This window comes from Cetorhinus maximus, chromosome 9 (assembly GCF_964194155.1).
Source record: "Cetorhinus maximus chromosome 9, sCetMax3.hap1.1, whole genome shotgun sequence".
Classification (NCBI taxonomy): domain Eukaryota; kingdom Metazoa; phylum Chordata; class Chondrichthyes; order Lamniformes; family Cetorhinidae; genus Cetorhinus; species Cetorhinus maximus.
This window is the reverse complement of record NC_135887.1, coordinates 76,835,866-76,852,504: the sequence shown is the minus strand read 5'-3', so window position 1 is coordinate 76,852,504 and position 16,639 is coordinate 76,835,866. Positions and strand designations below refer to the sequence as shown.

The following is a 16,639-nucleotide window of genomic DNA, read 5'->3' as shown; positions in this document are numbered from 1 at the left end:
AGTGGCCCTAGCAGCTCAGAGGTTATCTGGAATTTTCTGTTCAGGGCAAAGGCCTTAAAGCTCAGGCAAAGTTATGGCTAACCATTACAACTATGATCAAGACCAAGACAGACGTCAAGTGGGTGGGTTCAGGTCAGAGGCTGGATTTACACCCGGACAATTTTACCCCCCATTGAACTAATTTAGAGTAAAACTGGGATGGGGGAGGGAGGGCGTGGAGGGGGGTGTCATTGAGGGGGTGGTGGTGTAAAAGAGAAGACCAATATAAACCTATCTAGTGGCTTAGGGTAAAATCATCCCTTTATATTTGAGCAACTGCTCGGGGGATCCATGAGTTGATGAGAATAAAATCATCCTAAACATCCAGAAATGTCATTCAGTCATTATTTTAACAGGTGGAGTGAAATATTGGGGGTGGGTGAGGGTGTGATTTCTCCTGACTGTAGGAATGACAGCATTGGACAGCTTAATGAAACTGATGGAATAAGGGACAATCTGACTGCAGTATTACTTGAGTTAAAATTAGCTCCCTTTCTTTTTTCTCCCATACCAGGAAATGGGAGGAAAAGAGGCTATAATGAATAAAGGGTTTTAAACGCCAGTTGGCACTTAGCCACCAGCAAGTAAGCTGGCAAACAGGGAAGGGATGAGTGCAGTATTTGGAGTAAGATGTAGAACAAGGCAGTGTAACCCTTTGGTGTTTAATATGGTAAAGGCCGTGGGGAGAGTCTAGGCAGATGAAAGACTAAGTGAACACATTCATTAAAGGGACTTCCGTGAAAATATTCAATTGACTTGGGGCAAGGAGAACAGCCAGAAGTTATGGATTGCCATGAAGACACATTGACCAAAGCTGTTCAAAATAATGTCGCAACCAAATTCATCCCTCCTAAACATTTCACAGCCAACTGAAAAGTTGGCAGGAGGCATCAGGTAGAAAATCTCGGTTTTGAGAAGGGCACAGGGAAGGACAGAACCTGTGCCCATTTCTCTTGCCCCGCACATTGCCCCCTAACTTTGACACCCCCACATCCTAGTAGTTATACCAATGAATCTGACTGCTTTTCCTAACGGCCACAACATTAGATACAGCTGTTCAGTATATAATTTTATTTTCCCAAGTGAATGAATAACAAATGCAGAGCAGAATTCCACACATGAAGGTTGTGGCATTAAATGACAGTGCAAATTGTCAAACTAATGTGGATCATCTCACTTGAACTCTGCTGCCTAGTGGAATTTTGGAATTGCCTAGCTGTGTTTGGGAAGAAAGTGACATTCCTCACAGTTCAGGGAGGCCTAACAAGGCCTATCCTCTCTGGTAGTTAAACAGCTCTTTTTAGAAAAAGCCAGAAAATAGCAACAAAAAAATGCATTAAGAAAAAGCAAACAGGTATTTACACAGCACCTTACACAACCTCAGGGCATTCCAAAGCTCTTCACAGCCAGTGATGTACTTTTGAAGTGTAGTTACTATTGCAATGAAGAGAAATGCTACTCCATTTTGGATGTAACAAGGTCCCAGAAACAGTAGATTAGCTGATGTTTTAGTGATGTCGGTGGAGGGATAAAGATTGGCCAGCAGACCTGGGAGAACTCCCCTGCTCATCTTCCAGTAGTGCCATGGGATCTTTTATGTCCACCTGAGAGACCAGACAGCGTTCCAACAATGCAACATTCCCTCACTGGAGTGTCAGACGGGATCATGTGCTAAGATCTCTGGTGCGAGGCTTCAAACTGCAACCATCTAACTCCATGATGACGAGAGTGCTGCTGCTGAACCAGGGCTGAACATTAAAATAAAATCTACACAGGCTTGCGGGGGCGCGGAGGTTTGCAGGGTTTTATTACAGAGCTAACATGGCACAATTGATCACAGCGTGGCCAGAGAGATGCCTAGCATGGAAAGAAGAAAAGTTCACAGTGTTATAGTAAAAGTAATGCTGCTTCTCTGAGTTTGAGGTTAATGCCTGTTGTTGAGACAGAGCAGAGGGGGCTTTACTCTGCAACAAAGCTGTGTCATACCTGACGTAGGAGTGTCTGATGCTAACACCTAACTTAATACTAGTGGTCAGCCTTTTTTTTTGAACGTGATGGCTAATGAAGGAAAACTGTCCCATTTTAGGTAGGAAGAGACTGGACAAGGGGAGAAAAAATAGAGTTGAGATAGGAAGAAATAAGTTCAGTGGGGCAGAAACAGGCTGAAACAATGGGTCGACCAGGGCTGCCTTGTTTATTGGTTTTGGGAAGAAAGTAGAAGTGAGTTGTTCTGGGTTGAGGGACTGTGAGGTTGGAGGCTGCAGAGGGAAGACCTCCAGGGGGATGAGGTCAGTGGCAGTCCTGGATACGATGTCTTGATGTTTGGTAGTGGGGTCATGGCCCAAGAAAAGCTAGGAGGAGGCATTGGAGAGTTGGCATTCGAGCTCAGCTAGGTAGAGGTCAGTGCATCAGACAACAGCGCCCCCTCACCCCCCCTTGTCAGTGGGTTTGATGATGATGCCTGGGTTGGACCTGAGAGAATGGAGCACCATAAGTTCAGAAGGAGATAGGTTGGAGCGAGTGAAGGGAGCAGAGAAGACGACCAATGTCACACCAGCAGTTCGCAATGAAAAGATTAGGAGCAGGTAAGAGGCCAGAGGGAGGGGCGTGGGTGGTAGACAGATTTTTGTTGTCTCAGGGAATTAAGGTGATATGGGGAGTGGGCGGGAAAATGAGTTGAAGCCCAGTCATGATCGTATTGAGTGGCAAAGCAGGCTCGATGGGCCATGTGGTCTATTCCTGCTCCTATACCTTGTGTTCTTGTGGAGGGAGGATACTGGAGATGGATGAAAGGATCCATCAAGTGCAGGGAAGACTCCTGGTCAAAGAGGTGGGCATAGAGTTGGAGGCGACAGAAGAAGATCTCAAGGCCTTGACGAGCTCAAAATTCATTGAGTTGGGGATGTAACTGGATGAGGCTGGGGCCTTTGCTGAGGGCAGAGCATTCAGAATCAGAGAAGGAAGGGAAGGTCAGAAGATATTGTGAATACATGGTAAGGGGTGAGACTCGAGAAAGAGAGGGAGGGAAGGGGAGGGGAGAAAGGTTCTTCAGTTGTGTCAGTACCGACACCACTTAGTTGGTGAAACTTGTGATCCTTCACAGTAAAAAGTCTTTTGTTAAAGCGCCGAGTGAGGTGAAGGATGAAAGGATACTGTGGATCAGGACAGCTTTGAGATAGAGTGAGTCGGTATTGCTTAAGGGAGAGGTTGAGAGTGTGCATGGGGGAGCACATGGCATTGAGAATGCATCTTTGGATGTGGCAAGAACGGCAGTTCAAGGAATTCTAGATGTCTTGGAGATATCTGTAATTGAAACAGGAAGAATGGAATTTCAGTTGGAATCCCTGTGGAATAAGTTGAAGCTGGAGACAGTTGGTGAGGAAGGAAATGTGGCTGTGGAAGCAAGGTTTCTTTTAGGTACCTGTTCAAACACAAGGAAGGAAATAGAAAACAATGAAAGGGAACAAAGGAGAAGAGACAAATGGAAATCCTGTTGAAGAGAAGAGCAGAACTTCTTCAAGGTGTGCATTCCTGGAAGGAAAGTGGCAGTGAATTAAACACTAGTACTAAAGCAAAATACAGCAGATGCTGGGAATCTGAAAAAGAACAATAAGTGCTGGAACTGCTCAGCAGGTCAGGCAGCATCTGGGGAGAGAAACAAAGTTAACTTCTCAGTTTGATGACCTTTTGTCAGAACTGAAAATGGTTAGAGGTGTATAAGATTTTAAGCAAGTACAGGGGCAAAGACAGGGGCCTGAATTTTTCAGCCGACGAACGGGTTCAGTGGGAGTGGGTGGGGGCAGTCGCGGAGCTGATTGCCGCCCGCAATCGGCTCTGCGCCACCATTTTACACGGGCGGGCCAATTAAGGCCCACCCACTGTAAGATGTGAGCTGTAATGCTCAGCGCTACCTGTGCGGGTCGGGGGAGGAGAGAGAGTCGGGGCCAGCGCTCTTTCGCGCGGAGCTGCCTTAGGGATATTGAATCGCTATTGAAATTATTAAATAAATAGATTATAAATTTATTTAAACATGTCCCCTCATGTGTCACATGAGGTGGGACATGTTTTTATATTTCGGAAATTTTTGAAATTTAATTAATAAAAGCTTTAGGAAACCTCATCCCGCTCGTGGATGAGGCTTCCTAAAAAACGTGAAGGCCATTTGGCCTTTTTGCCTGCCCGCCAACCTTAAGGTTGGACGGGCAGCGTTAACAATTTACATAAATCACTTCCTTAATGGCTTTAATAGGCCATTTAAATATCGGCGGGGGCACAGCCGACTCCAGTGCGTGCCTGCCAAATGAAACATCACGCGTCATTTTACGCGTTGGCGTGTCAGGCCCGCCCCTGCATGCCAACTGAAAAATTCAGGCCAGGGAAAAGGGAGGTGGGGAGGGATGAAAGGAAGGGTCTGTGATAGCATGGAAGGCAGGGGAAATTAAATAACAAAACGGATAATGGTGCAAGGCAAAAGGAGATGGTCATCGGACAAGTAAAGAAACAAAATATGGGTCCACAGAAGGTATAAATGGTTACCATCACCTGCTATCTGAGAAAATGGGAGTGGCAGTTATGATCTAAAGCTGTTGAACTCAATGCTGAGACTGGAACTCTGTAAAGTCCCCAATCAAAACACAAGGTGGTGTTCCTCCAGCTTCTGTAATTCACCTTCTGCATTCCTGGTAGTTGCATGATATGATGATAATGGAGTTGTGACTAAACATAGCAGTCAGTCTCTGTCAGATAGTCTGCAACTGAGCCAGAAATAATGTGATAAGAATCCCAGTGATGGAGAGCTTTGTGAATCATAGGTCCAAAGGCACCTTTTTCCTTCCAAGTATTGAACATGAAAGTGCCAATCGTGGCTGGTTCATAAAGTTATTTAAAGCCCATTCTCTCAGTTGGTAAATGGATTTCCCCTGATGTGGAGCTGAGCTACCCAGACCAGGAATTGTTGCATTTAATCTCTGATCCATGCTGAGTTAGCTGGCCTCAGCTGGAAGGTGACAGTCATGCTACAATTGGCCTCAGGACCTCTGAGCTAGGAAGGGAAAAGAATTGACTCCTGCCTGCTAACCGGAGAGGCTGTGGGCATCAGGTTTTATGCTATGAGTCCATGACCCCAAAAAGGACTGGGTTTGGGAGTGGGCAAGCTCCCTTCATGGGTCATCCTTGCCTTCCCCTGGCAATCGAATTGTTGCTCTATGGTCGCACATGCTGAATTTGGGAACTTTGAAAACGCCCTGGTGGCCATTGGCGCCCACGGGCATAATTTGCCACCTCTGGGAAAGAAACCAAAGTAAAATTGGAGTGGGGAAACAAGTTTGAATAACTTCTTAAAACGGCAAGGTTCAATCTGTACTCTTTGTTTATTTTTTTTCCGTGAAGTAAATTAATAACTGTAATCACTCTTGAATGCCCAGGGGCATGACGATTGACCCTGCAACCATTAATCTGCCAGACTGACAGGTAATTCATTTGTTTCCTTTGCAGGATGAGGCAGCTCGGAGCAATGAACAGGAGTATCTGGCTCTCGGCAGGGCAGTGATCTGGTCAATCGCCTTTCCTCCGCAAAGAGCCGCTCTCCTCTTTTGTTTTGGGGGCCCGGGAGGGAGGGAGCTCTTTCTTCTTCAAGACCTCAGCCAGCGATGGCAGGGGAGAAAGCCAGGCCCAAAGTGATCGATGCCCAGAAGCTCGCCAGCCTGCTGCAGAATGGTGTCGAGGGCACGCTGGTGATTGACAGCCGCTCATTTGTGGAGTACAACACCTCCCACGTGCTCAACTCGGTGAACATCTGCTGCTCAAAGCTGGTGAAGCGAAGGCTGCAGCAAGACAAGTTCTCCATCACCGAGCTCATTCAGCCTTCCTGCAAGATGAAGGTATTGTTGTCCCACTTCCTTTTTCTTGACCCTCGCCCATGTGGCACATGATGAGCGCAGTGACAGCAGCCGCCACACTGCTCCCTGTAGCGGCACAAAGCACAAACACAAGTTTACCCCTTTTCACCTATTCTTATCTAATTATGTGGGCTTATTTAGTTCCACTCTGTAGGCCTTGATGTATCTGATTGTGTCTCTTTCTCTCTTTACCTATCTCTTGTTTATCCTTCTCTCTTGGTCTCTCTTGATGTGTGTCACTCTTTCTTCTTTATCTCTCTTCATCCTTTTCTCTCGGGACTCTCTCTTTCTTCCTCCCTCCCTCGCCCCCACAAAGCAAAAGATTCAAATCCTTTTCAGGCTCTCAACAGCTTTTTCCTCTCTTCCCCCCTCCCCTCTGGTTTAACCTGTTCCCTCTCCTCTGCAAAGCCGATAAAATTACAAATAATGAAAGGCTGGATTAAGCCACAGTGCTCGGGGCCTGCTGCGATTGGCTGGCAATGACATCATTGCCCTGGCCCTGTGGAGCTAAATACTGTGGCAGATTGAGGGGACAACACGCGCAGCTTGCTGCCTGGCTGTGTGCCTGTGTGATTGATGCTGAGTGTTTATGTGCTGCTTGCAAGCTTAATTATAATTTTGCCATCTTGAGCTGTTGAATATTTATTAGGCAGTGCCCAGGCCCTTCTTCCCCACAACCACCACCGCCGCCCTCCCCCCACCACCCCCCTCAACCCCATGTCCCCTGACTAAATCTCTGCTCATGTGTTCAGTGCTTTTGTCTAATTCTGGATGTAGAATAGCAAGCCACCAGCGAACCCCCCCCCCCCCCCCCCCACCCCCCAAACTTCCATTAGCCAAAGAATCCACAATTCCAAATGTTAGTCTCCTTTTCTTCTCTGATCCCTTGATTCATCCCCGCACTTGTTAATTAGTTTATGGGAGCTCTGAATTCATTTTCCCTCAATAGTTGAGAGAAAGAGAGAGAGAGAGACCAACAGCAGCTGAACTGCAACAAAGGTACTTCCTATTGGAAAAGGTTCACTTAAAGATTTGTTTAAAAATAACCACCGGGGGCTCGCCTGATAGCTCAGCTGCTGAAGGCCCTGAGAAGTTGAGTCATACAAGTCAGGGAGGTCCAAGGTCTATTTCCCAATCTGTGCTGAGTTAAGGACCTTTTAATATTAAATATATATGGACAAACTCCTGGGAGAGCAGTGCTGAAATGAAGAGCTGTGACCTTTGTGTGTTGGCACTCCTTAAAACTATCTTTCTGTGCATGGGTCTCTGATGAGGTAATGTCTCCAGAGCTTGGCAGCTTTATACTAGAGGGTCCTCAATGGAGTGAGAGGCGCACCTGCTCCACCGTTGACTGAGAGAGAACCCAAGGATTTACCATCAACTTGAGAAGTCGGATGTCTAGTATCAATTGAAAGAGAACCATGTTTGTCTGATATTATCTAATTGCTGCAGAGTGAATATGTTCACCGCTCACATATACAGCAGTTGGGAAGGGGAAGGGACAGAACAAGACAATCTAATAAGGCTTAAATCCCTCCCCTACCATCCACATTGTTGTTATCAATGCGTCACTTCTGCTAAGTACTGATCTATAGCATTCCACAGCAGGATCCTTTCCAGGATGGTAATTCAGCGCAGATGTAATTATCTTAAAAATTAACACCATGGCAGACTTAAGGAAACAATAGCTTGCGTTGAATCTACATCTGTCTCCCTCACCTCCATCGCCCCAGAAATATCTTGAGCTCTCCCACCCGCCATGCAGAGTGGTGCAGTACAGCCTGAACTCAATACCCATAACCTGATATAATCAGACATTAAAGCTGCTGGGCGACATGGCGCTAGTGCAACTTAAGGGGCACAATAAATGCAGCCTTTTAGAACAATGGGTTTTTTCTCCATTTATCTTCAATATTTGTTAAAACGAAGCTTAAAGTATCAATGTGTAGTACCAAACTTGACAGTGTCCAACCACGTCATCATACCCTTCCTCGGCTTGGTACTGTAAAATATCTTCACTAGCTTGTTACTGTCTTTTCAAGCATCTTGGAAAATGGTTTTGATAAAGATTGTAGCTCACCAGCTGAGTGTACCTAGGGAAGGGGTCAATGCCTTGACAAGGTTGAAGGAAGGGCAAAAGCTTGGCAAGCGAAAGAAAAGATTTGCATAATGAAGTCCTCTTTCATTTCCAGAGCCCCTCAGTGAATGTTTAACAGCTTGTTAAGCAGATGAAGTGAGATGATGTCATGCAAGGATCCCTGTCTATGCCTTTGCCCACAAAATGTTTAATAGGCTGGCACAGAGTGATTAGCGGATGGTTTCTTTTTGAAGTGTCTAAACCGATAAGAACTGCGAAAAAAAGAAAAGCTCCCCCCTCAGCCAATGAACTGGATGAGTTAAAGTAGATTCCTGCCCCCTCGACTCATCCACAGCTGCCCACTATCTTGTTGATGTCATTGTACAGCTCTCTGTCCTCACAAGCAGCTCCAGCAGCTTCTGTTTACAGGGATCAACGGAGGAGGCTCGGGAAAGAGAATGAAAATAAAAACAAATGATGCGAAGCGAGGGAGGAGCTCACTGAGAACAGTACTACTCAGAGCCGACATATACCCACAGTGAGACCTAACCTTCATACTTTCTGCCCAGAAACTGGGTTTCCAACAGAGGCAAGCTTGCAGGCCTGCCAACAAAGACACCTCCAGAGGTCACACATTGATAACTGAGCTGCTAAACATGACATCACATCACATCTTTGCCAATGTGAACTTCAACAGGTTTCTATCTTAGTGCAAGTGGTGGTGGCAGTACTTGGAAATGTAGCAGCCAAAGCTCTTCCTATCCCCTACAATCAAATAATTATACAAAACAGAACGATGCCATTTGGCCCATCGTGCCAGTGCCAGAATTTTAAAAGAGCTATCCAATTAGACCTGCTAATGGGTAGAAAAGGGGTCAAACTCTAAGGAGTTTAGAAGAATTAGGTGAGCTTGTTGAATTGTTTAAAATTCTGAGAGGACCTGACAGGATAGATGCTGAGAGGCTGTTTCCCCCGGCTGGAGAGTCTAGAACGAGGGGACATACTTACAAAGATTCGCACCCTTTGAGTGAAAAACATTTCTCCTCATTTCAATCCTAAATGGCTGACCCCTTATGTTGAAAATGCATCCCGTCTTAGAGGGCTATGGATGCTCAGTCATTGAATATATTCAAGACTAGGAGGAAAAAGATTGTTGGATTATAAGGGAATCGAGAGATATGGGGAGCGGGTGGGAAGTGGAGTTGAGGTTGAGGATCAGCCAAGACCTTACTGAATGACAGAGCAGGCTTGAGGGGCCGAATAATCTATCTGCACCTATTTCTTATGTTCACTCCCATCCTCTTTCCCCTAGCCCTGCAGATATTTCCCTTTCAAGCAAAATTCCAGTTGGAAAGTTGCTATTGAAGCTGCTTCCATCACCCTTTCGGGCAGCGCGTTCCGGCTCACTGTGTAAAGAACGTCACCTCATACCCACACCCCACCACCCCGGTCCTTTTCTCAATTCTCTTAAACTTGCTATCAAGTGGGATTAATTTTACCCAATGGGCAACATTTTCCCCCCGTCGGGGGGGATGTGCGGGAGGAGGCGCAAGTGGGCTGGGGGCGCACCGCCATTTTACGTGGGCGGTCCAATTAAGGGCCGCCCAGCGTGATGTCCGCTTGGAAGCGCAGTGTACTCCCTGTGCTGGTGGAGGGCGGGTTGGGGGGATTCCCTGAGCCGGGAGTGCGCGCTTTCATGCATGAGCGCGAAAGAGCTCACCGATCTCCCTGAGGCAGATTGGCTCAAATGTGAAAAGCAGTTGAAAGAATAGAAAAAATTTTACTGACATGTCCCCTCATGTGACACTGTCACATGACTTGGGACATGTCCATAACTTATATTTTCAAATATTCTGAAATTTTTAAATCCCTCATGAAACCTCATCGCGCCAGTGGATGAGGTTTCATGTTTTTTCAGAAGCTCGCCTGGGGCTCCCGGCCTGCCTGCCAACCTTAAGGTTGGACGGGCAGGTCCATTAATTGGCTTAATTAGTTTTCCAAGGCCTTAAGTGGCCATTGACAGTTCAGTGGACGCACAGCTGACTCGGCTGCACGCCCGCTAAACTGAAAATCTAAATGATGCGGGGTGACGTCAGGATGTACGCACGACGTCACTCCGTGTCATTTTATGCTTCCCCCACCCCCCCGCTCGCCGACCAGGAAATGCAGCCCTATGTTCCTCCACCAAAACCCTTCACATTTTTGAACACCCCTAACAAATCTCTCCTTAACCTTGTATTCTCTAAGAAGACAATCAGTCCCAGCTTCTGTACTCTCTCCGCACATAGTAAAGTTCCCCATTCCTGGTGCCATTCTGGTAAAATAAAGACAGAAAATGCTGGAAATGCACAGCAGGTCTGGAAGCATCCATGGAAAGAGAAAAACAGAGTTAACATTTCAGATCAGAACTGATGAAAGTTTAGAACCTGAAATGTTAACTCTTGTTGCTCTCCCACAGATGCTGCTAGACCTCAGAGTATTTCCAGCATTTTCTATTTTTATATCAGATTTCCAACATCCACAATATGTTGCTTTTGGATTACCATTCTAGTAAATCTCCTCGCCATCCTCGCCAAGACCTTGACTATAATCAGAGGATTATGCCTTATTTTAATAGAAACTCTAAGTGTAAGGATATCCCTCCATCAGTTTTGCAGACAGTAATCTCCAGAACATGCCTGTAAAATGCGCAGCCCATACGTGAAAGATGAAATTTCCATGTGCTGCCTTAGAAACAATTCATAGAGCTGCTTAAGTTCTCGAAATTAAATATTGGGAAGAGTGAAGCCATTGTTTTCAGTCCCCACAACAAAATCCATTCCCTAGCTACTGGCTCCATTTTCTCTCCCTGACAACAATCTGAGACTAAACCAGCTTGTTCGCAACCTTCATGTTGTATTTGACAGAACTGAGCTTCCGATCATACATTTGCACCATCACTAAGACCGCCTGTTGTTATCTCTGCAACATCAGCTGACCATACCCCATCTTGGCTCATCTGCTGAAACTCTCATTCATGCCTTTGCTATCTTCAGACTTGACTATTCTAATGCTGGTCTCCCAGACTCAACCCTCCATAAACTTGAGGTCATCCAAAACTCTGCTGCCCATGTCCTACCTTGCGCAAGTCCTATTTCCCTATCACCCCTGCACTCGCTGACTTACATTGGTGCCCAGTCAAGAAACTTCTTGATTTTAAAACCATCCCCCAATTAAGGCCTCTCAAGCATTCCTGATTTTAATTGCTGCACCATTGGTGGCCGTGCCTTCAGCTGCCTCTGCCTCAAACTCTGGAATTAATTCCCTGCAGCTCTCTGCCTCTCTACCTCACTTTCCTCCTTTAAGACACTTCTTAAAACCTACCTCTTTGATCTAACTGTTGATTGTCTGACCTATAATATCTCTTTATGTGGCTCGGTGTCATGTTTTGTAATGCTCCTGTGAAGTACCTAGGGTAATTTTCTTGCAGTAAAGGCACTATATAAATATAAATTGTTTTTGTTGTTGAGACTGTCAACCTCAGTCCCACTATTTGAACATACGGTGTGAAAATGATGGGCAGGAAAAGACCAGGTGGCTTACCCAGCCTGCCTCACATTCATGATGCCAGACATGATGAGGCATCATAACTTGTTGCTCCCCATTCCTCCCACAACCATGTCATCTCCTGGGAGTCAATAAAGTAGAACTTTTGCAAACAGCCACAGACCATACCAACATCTTTCTGTTTTCCATCCTTTTTGCCTTTGATGTTATTTAGAAATGTCAAGTTCAAACTTGCATGAATGTATATACGTCATAAGGATGTCCAAAAACACATTACTTTTGAAGGACAGTAACAGTTGTTTTGGTGTTTAGGCAAATGCCACAATCCCAAACTCATGGCAAAGTTTTTTGATGGAATATCAGCTCTTCTTCAAACTGTGCCTCAGTGGAGGCAATTTAACATTTTCAGCAATTCCCATGTAGCATTTAATATGTATCACACTGAAGTGTCGGCCGTGATTAGATCCTCAAGTCTTGGACTGGGGCTTGAGCTCACAACCTTATGACACAGAAGCCAATCTGATACTTGAAAGGAGCAGCTGAGCCTGATGCTGTTTGGGAGGCTGTATCAACAGCTGTTCAGATGCCAGCTATGTGCCCACAGTGTTTCAGCTATACATGTGGCAGTTTAGCTTCTTATGCTCTCACTCACTCACATTTCCAGAACCGCTTCATCCAATTCAGGGTCGTGGGGAATCAGAGCCTATCCCGATAGGCAGTGGGCCCTCGGCAGGGTACACCCAGGACGGGACACCAGTCCATCACAGGGCACACACACTCTAAGGGGCAATTTACTGTTGCCAATCCACCTAACCAGCACGTCTTTAGATGGTAGGAGGAAACTGGAGCATCCGGAGGAAGCCCACGGGGACATGGGGAGAATATGCAAACCCCACACAGGCAGACACCCAAGGTCAGGATCGAGCCCAGGTCCCTGGAGCTGTGAGGCAGCAGCACTAACTACTGCGCCATCGTGCCACCCCACTTCTCATGCTGTAGGCTCCAATTACTTCCTAACCATGTCTCTCAATCATAATCATCAGCATTCATCACCTGAACCGAACATCAGAAAGAGATGTAGATTTGCTCGCTGGGAGGACAAACAGCTGGAGCGCAGCACAACATCAGTGAACCAATGGCATTATGTGCAGGCAGTGCAGTAACTCACATCAATGCAAATTGCTTCATCACATCATTTGGCAAATATAAATAAAAAAGAAGTTTGGAAAACTCATTTTCAGCAAAGATATTGTGGGATAAAAATTCTTTTTAAGCAGTATCTCATCGGCTGGCTGGTATACACTGATAATCAATTCACTTGCAGTTAGTGGAACTGAATCGAGTGCATTGTACATTGACCAATGGATGTGGTACTATCTGCTTTGCTGTGCTTCCTGAGGTAAATTTCTACCCATGCTCCTTTAAAGTCAGTGAGATACTTAGTGAGCCTCACTCCTTCAATTGAGAAATCTGTGCTCTGACAGTCACTTAAGAACATAAGAAATAGGAGCAGGAGGAGGCCATTTAGCCCCTCGAGCCTGCTCCACCATTCAGTAAGATCATGGCTGGTCTGACTGTGGCCTTAACGCTTCACTTTACTGCCTGCACCTCCCCTCACCCACCCCCCACCCAGATAACCTTTAACTCCCATGTAGATCTCCTGCAGTGACTCCAGAGTTATGGAAAATAAGTCAATTGCTTACAAGTTATAGCTGAGCTTCACTAATGATCTATTTGATTCCAGGCTCCCAACAAGGCAACACTTGAAACTAAATAGAAAATGAAAAATTAGTCGTCAGCTGTCAGGGGAGGTGCAAGGCAATGGCTAGTTACGTGCTCTCAGTCACCATGAACGAACTCTGCAGCTCTTCTGAAGTAATGACCCATCTTTACCACCGGTTTTGAGGGGAGGGGAGCATGGTTTGACACCTTTTCAGGGCAGCCCAATCATGGGGACATTTTACAAGCCCCTGCAATGGTGGGAAGTCTAACACGCTGACAATTTAAACCAGAAATTTGGGCAAATAGCGGCCGCCATTTCTTAACTGTCAAGACAAACGGATTTAAAAATGGCGGGCCACGCATGGCTAAATTTCCGTGTCGACTGCCACCGACTTCCAGCCGGTGGTGCAGCCTCATTAAAAACCCCGAGAAGACCACCTCCACCTTGCTCTGTAATTGGGTAACAATACACACGTGAGCAGAGCTCGGGGGCACGAGTTTAAGTTGCAAAAAGCCTATTGTCTTGATAGTCCTTGACTAACATGAAATATGTAAAGGCTGCCCAGGGAGCCAGCTGGCACTCCTTTTTGCACTTGATGTTAGAGATAGCCTCAAACCATTCACCAAGATTACACAGCTGCCGACGTCGCTCCCTTGTTCCATAGCACTTTTTGTGTCTAAGCGCTGCCAGAACGGCAATATAACAGGCCCAGAGAGACCATCCAATTTGTTTTATGTACTAAACCCTGGGATTCATTGGCTGGAACCTTATCTATGATACATCTTACTGCTAAGCAGAGTTTCTACACTGTCTTCCTTTGAGGAACAATATAAAACAGGCTGATAAACAGTCTGAGAGGCCATAATGTGAACACTCCTTTCATGGCTGCAATCATCTTTATACCAGCCAATAGGTGGGGTAAGGCCAATACCATAAGACGGTTTAATGGTCTCCCACCAACCTTACAATGTGGGGGAAAGCTACACCCATCAGAGAAGAATATCCCGCTGGATCTTACCTCAGAATTATGAGCCGGAGCTCCAGGCTCCACTCAGCAGGATTGTCTGGGGCAGGGCTCAAATCTTGCGCCTTCTGACTGTGGATGTCACTGCTCAGTCAACAGCTCACTGCTGTACAGAGGTCAGCGATAACGAAAGAAAATGAACAGAAGAGAGTCAGTGGGGCTCAGGTAGTCTTCACAGGACATACGGTGTGAGGTGTCCCTTCCTGCTCTGTAAATTCCGGGGAACTTGTAGCTATGAACTGTTCATGTAGATGTGTACGGTGTTGTTTGAGACAAGATGGAAGGAGATGAGAATATGGGCTGGGATCAAACTGACTTTGTGTTCTGCAGCTGAGACAGTCAGCCTGTGCTTGAGCTCACAATGAGCAGATGCCTCTCTGACAGAAAACTGGAGCTTCTAAGCATGCAGACGATTACGTACACGCGGATACACATACAAACAGGTTTACATATGTATGATTGTGTATGCACAGTCCACATGTGCAGACAAGCACGCATACACACATACATGTGCATTCAAACACACAGGTGTACAGACAAACGTGCTTACGTCCCCAGATAGACAGGTGTTGCACACAAACATTGTCATGCCCGCACACGTAGATTTCTCTTTTTAAACACGCTCTGCCCAGGTCCATTGTTCAGAGATGACAAAAGAGCTCAGTGGGATGAGGAGGGCTGCAGACGTGGGATTGTAAGCCCCTGTAGGGGCCATCTGAAGTCTGCACAGATATCCCAGGGTAAGAAGAATACCCTGTTTGCTGAGTGAATGATGTCACTGCTGGGACCATCTGCTCCTGTAGGTAAAGCTGGACAGTCAGAGCTGGAGATCAAGTGGAGCAGAGCAGTGACTCTGGGCTCTGCTAAAAGCATCTGTGCTACAGGCAGTGTCTGGCACAGAACAGCAGCAGGGGAGAAAAATATCCAGTCTTATTTTGTAGCCCATTGGAGAATTAACCTTGTGAGGTGAAATTTCTGCACCAAAATCAAAAATGAGATAGTTATATTTTCCCAGGGAGCCAGAAAATCTGTCATTTTTAACGATTCATTCTTGGGATGTGAGCATCACTGACGCTGCCGTCATTTGTTGCCCATTTGGATACACTGGATAGAACTCAGTGACTTGCTGGGCTGTAAACATCAAGCATGTTAGTGTGGAACTGGACTCACATATACGGTAGACTGGGACGGCAGGCAGGCAGCTAAGCATTTATTGAAAAATCATGGTGGCAGGTGTCAAATTGTGATGATGATACAAATAAAACAAGTAATCATAATTTATAACATTGTTACGGACAATCATGAAAATAAAAATAAAGTGTAAAATAAAAAGGATTGCACAAATACAATCATTTCAGAATACAGATAATTACAATACATTGAAAAATTAGGTTTCCTTAATTTAGAGAATAGAAATAGAAGGTTTACTCCAGTCTGCATTTTGCACGCCCTTCCCTAAAATACATTAGCAAAGTTGTGTTTTTACAACAATGGTCACTCCTTTAGATGCCAGTTTTTTTTTCCAGACTTTTGTTTGAAACTGAATTCAAATTCTCAACCTGCCTTGTTGGGACTTGATCTCAATGGAGTCCCTAACTGAATGTGCTCTCAAAGGGTGTGAGGTCTTTTATTAAATCTTTTTTTTCCAGTAAATTTTTACCACAGGCTTTTATTGTTACTTTTTGTTGGTAAATTTATTTAAAAATACAAATTTTTGTGAAAAACATAATTGGGACATTATTTTTGCCCAAATCCAACATTTCATAGTTGAAGTGGTGAAAGAAGATCCCCAAGATGGAACCTAGTACAAACTGCCCGCACCTATTATTATACCAACAACCATATGTGTACATTTACCTAACGATGGATGTGAAAACTGGTTCCATACACTCCAGGTTAGCACAATAATCTATGTAATCTGCTGCTGATCTGTATCACGTGGCACTGCCCATGACAATTAAGGTCACCTCCCCCTCCTTCCTTTCATTCTCGGGGTGTGGGCAAGGTCAACGTTTATTGCCCACCTCTAATTGCCCTGAGAAGGTGATGGTGAGCTGCAGGCAATTTCCTTCCAATCTGTAGGGTTTTGTACATTTTACCTTTCCAGCTTATTTTTTGCCCCCCAATTTGTTCTAGACTCCAGCACCAACCCAATGACTGCTTTCCTCATTTTCTTTTGCCTCTTTTCAGCCCCTTCCCAATACAATTGGGGTGTGTTGGGGTAGGGTCAGGGGCAGTTTACAAAGCCTGTATACCCTCCTGTTCAGGCATCAAATGCTGGTCCTGCAGAATGCTGCCTTCCAAGGCTGATATGCCATAACATTGAGGGAAGC

General features: G+C 45.6%; 1 protein-coding gene across 2 annotated transcripts in view; it reads left to right on the top strand.

Moving 5' to 3' along the window:
* The window catches only part of LOC144684736 (dual specificity protein phosphatase 8-like), a 212,493-nt gene that overhangs the window by 27,560 nt on the left and 168,294 nt on the right, over positions 1-16,639 (top strand). For both annotated transcript variants that reach the window (XM_078548903.1, XM_078548904.1), the window contains one exon: positions 5,533-5,918. In XM_078548903.1, coding sequence (XP_078405029.1) covers positions 5,688-5,918 — 231 coding nt within the window. In that variant the 5' untranslated portion in view covers positions 5,533-5,687. The remainder of the gene's footprint in view (positions 1-5,532; positions 5,919-16,639) is intronic.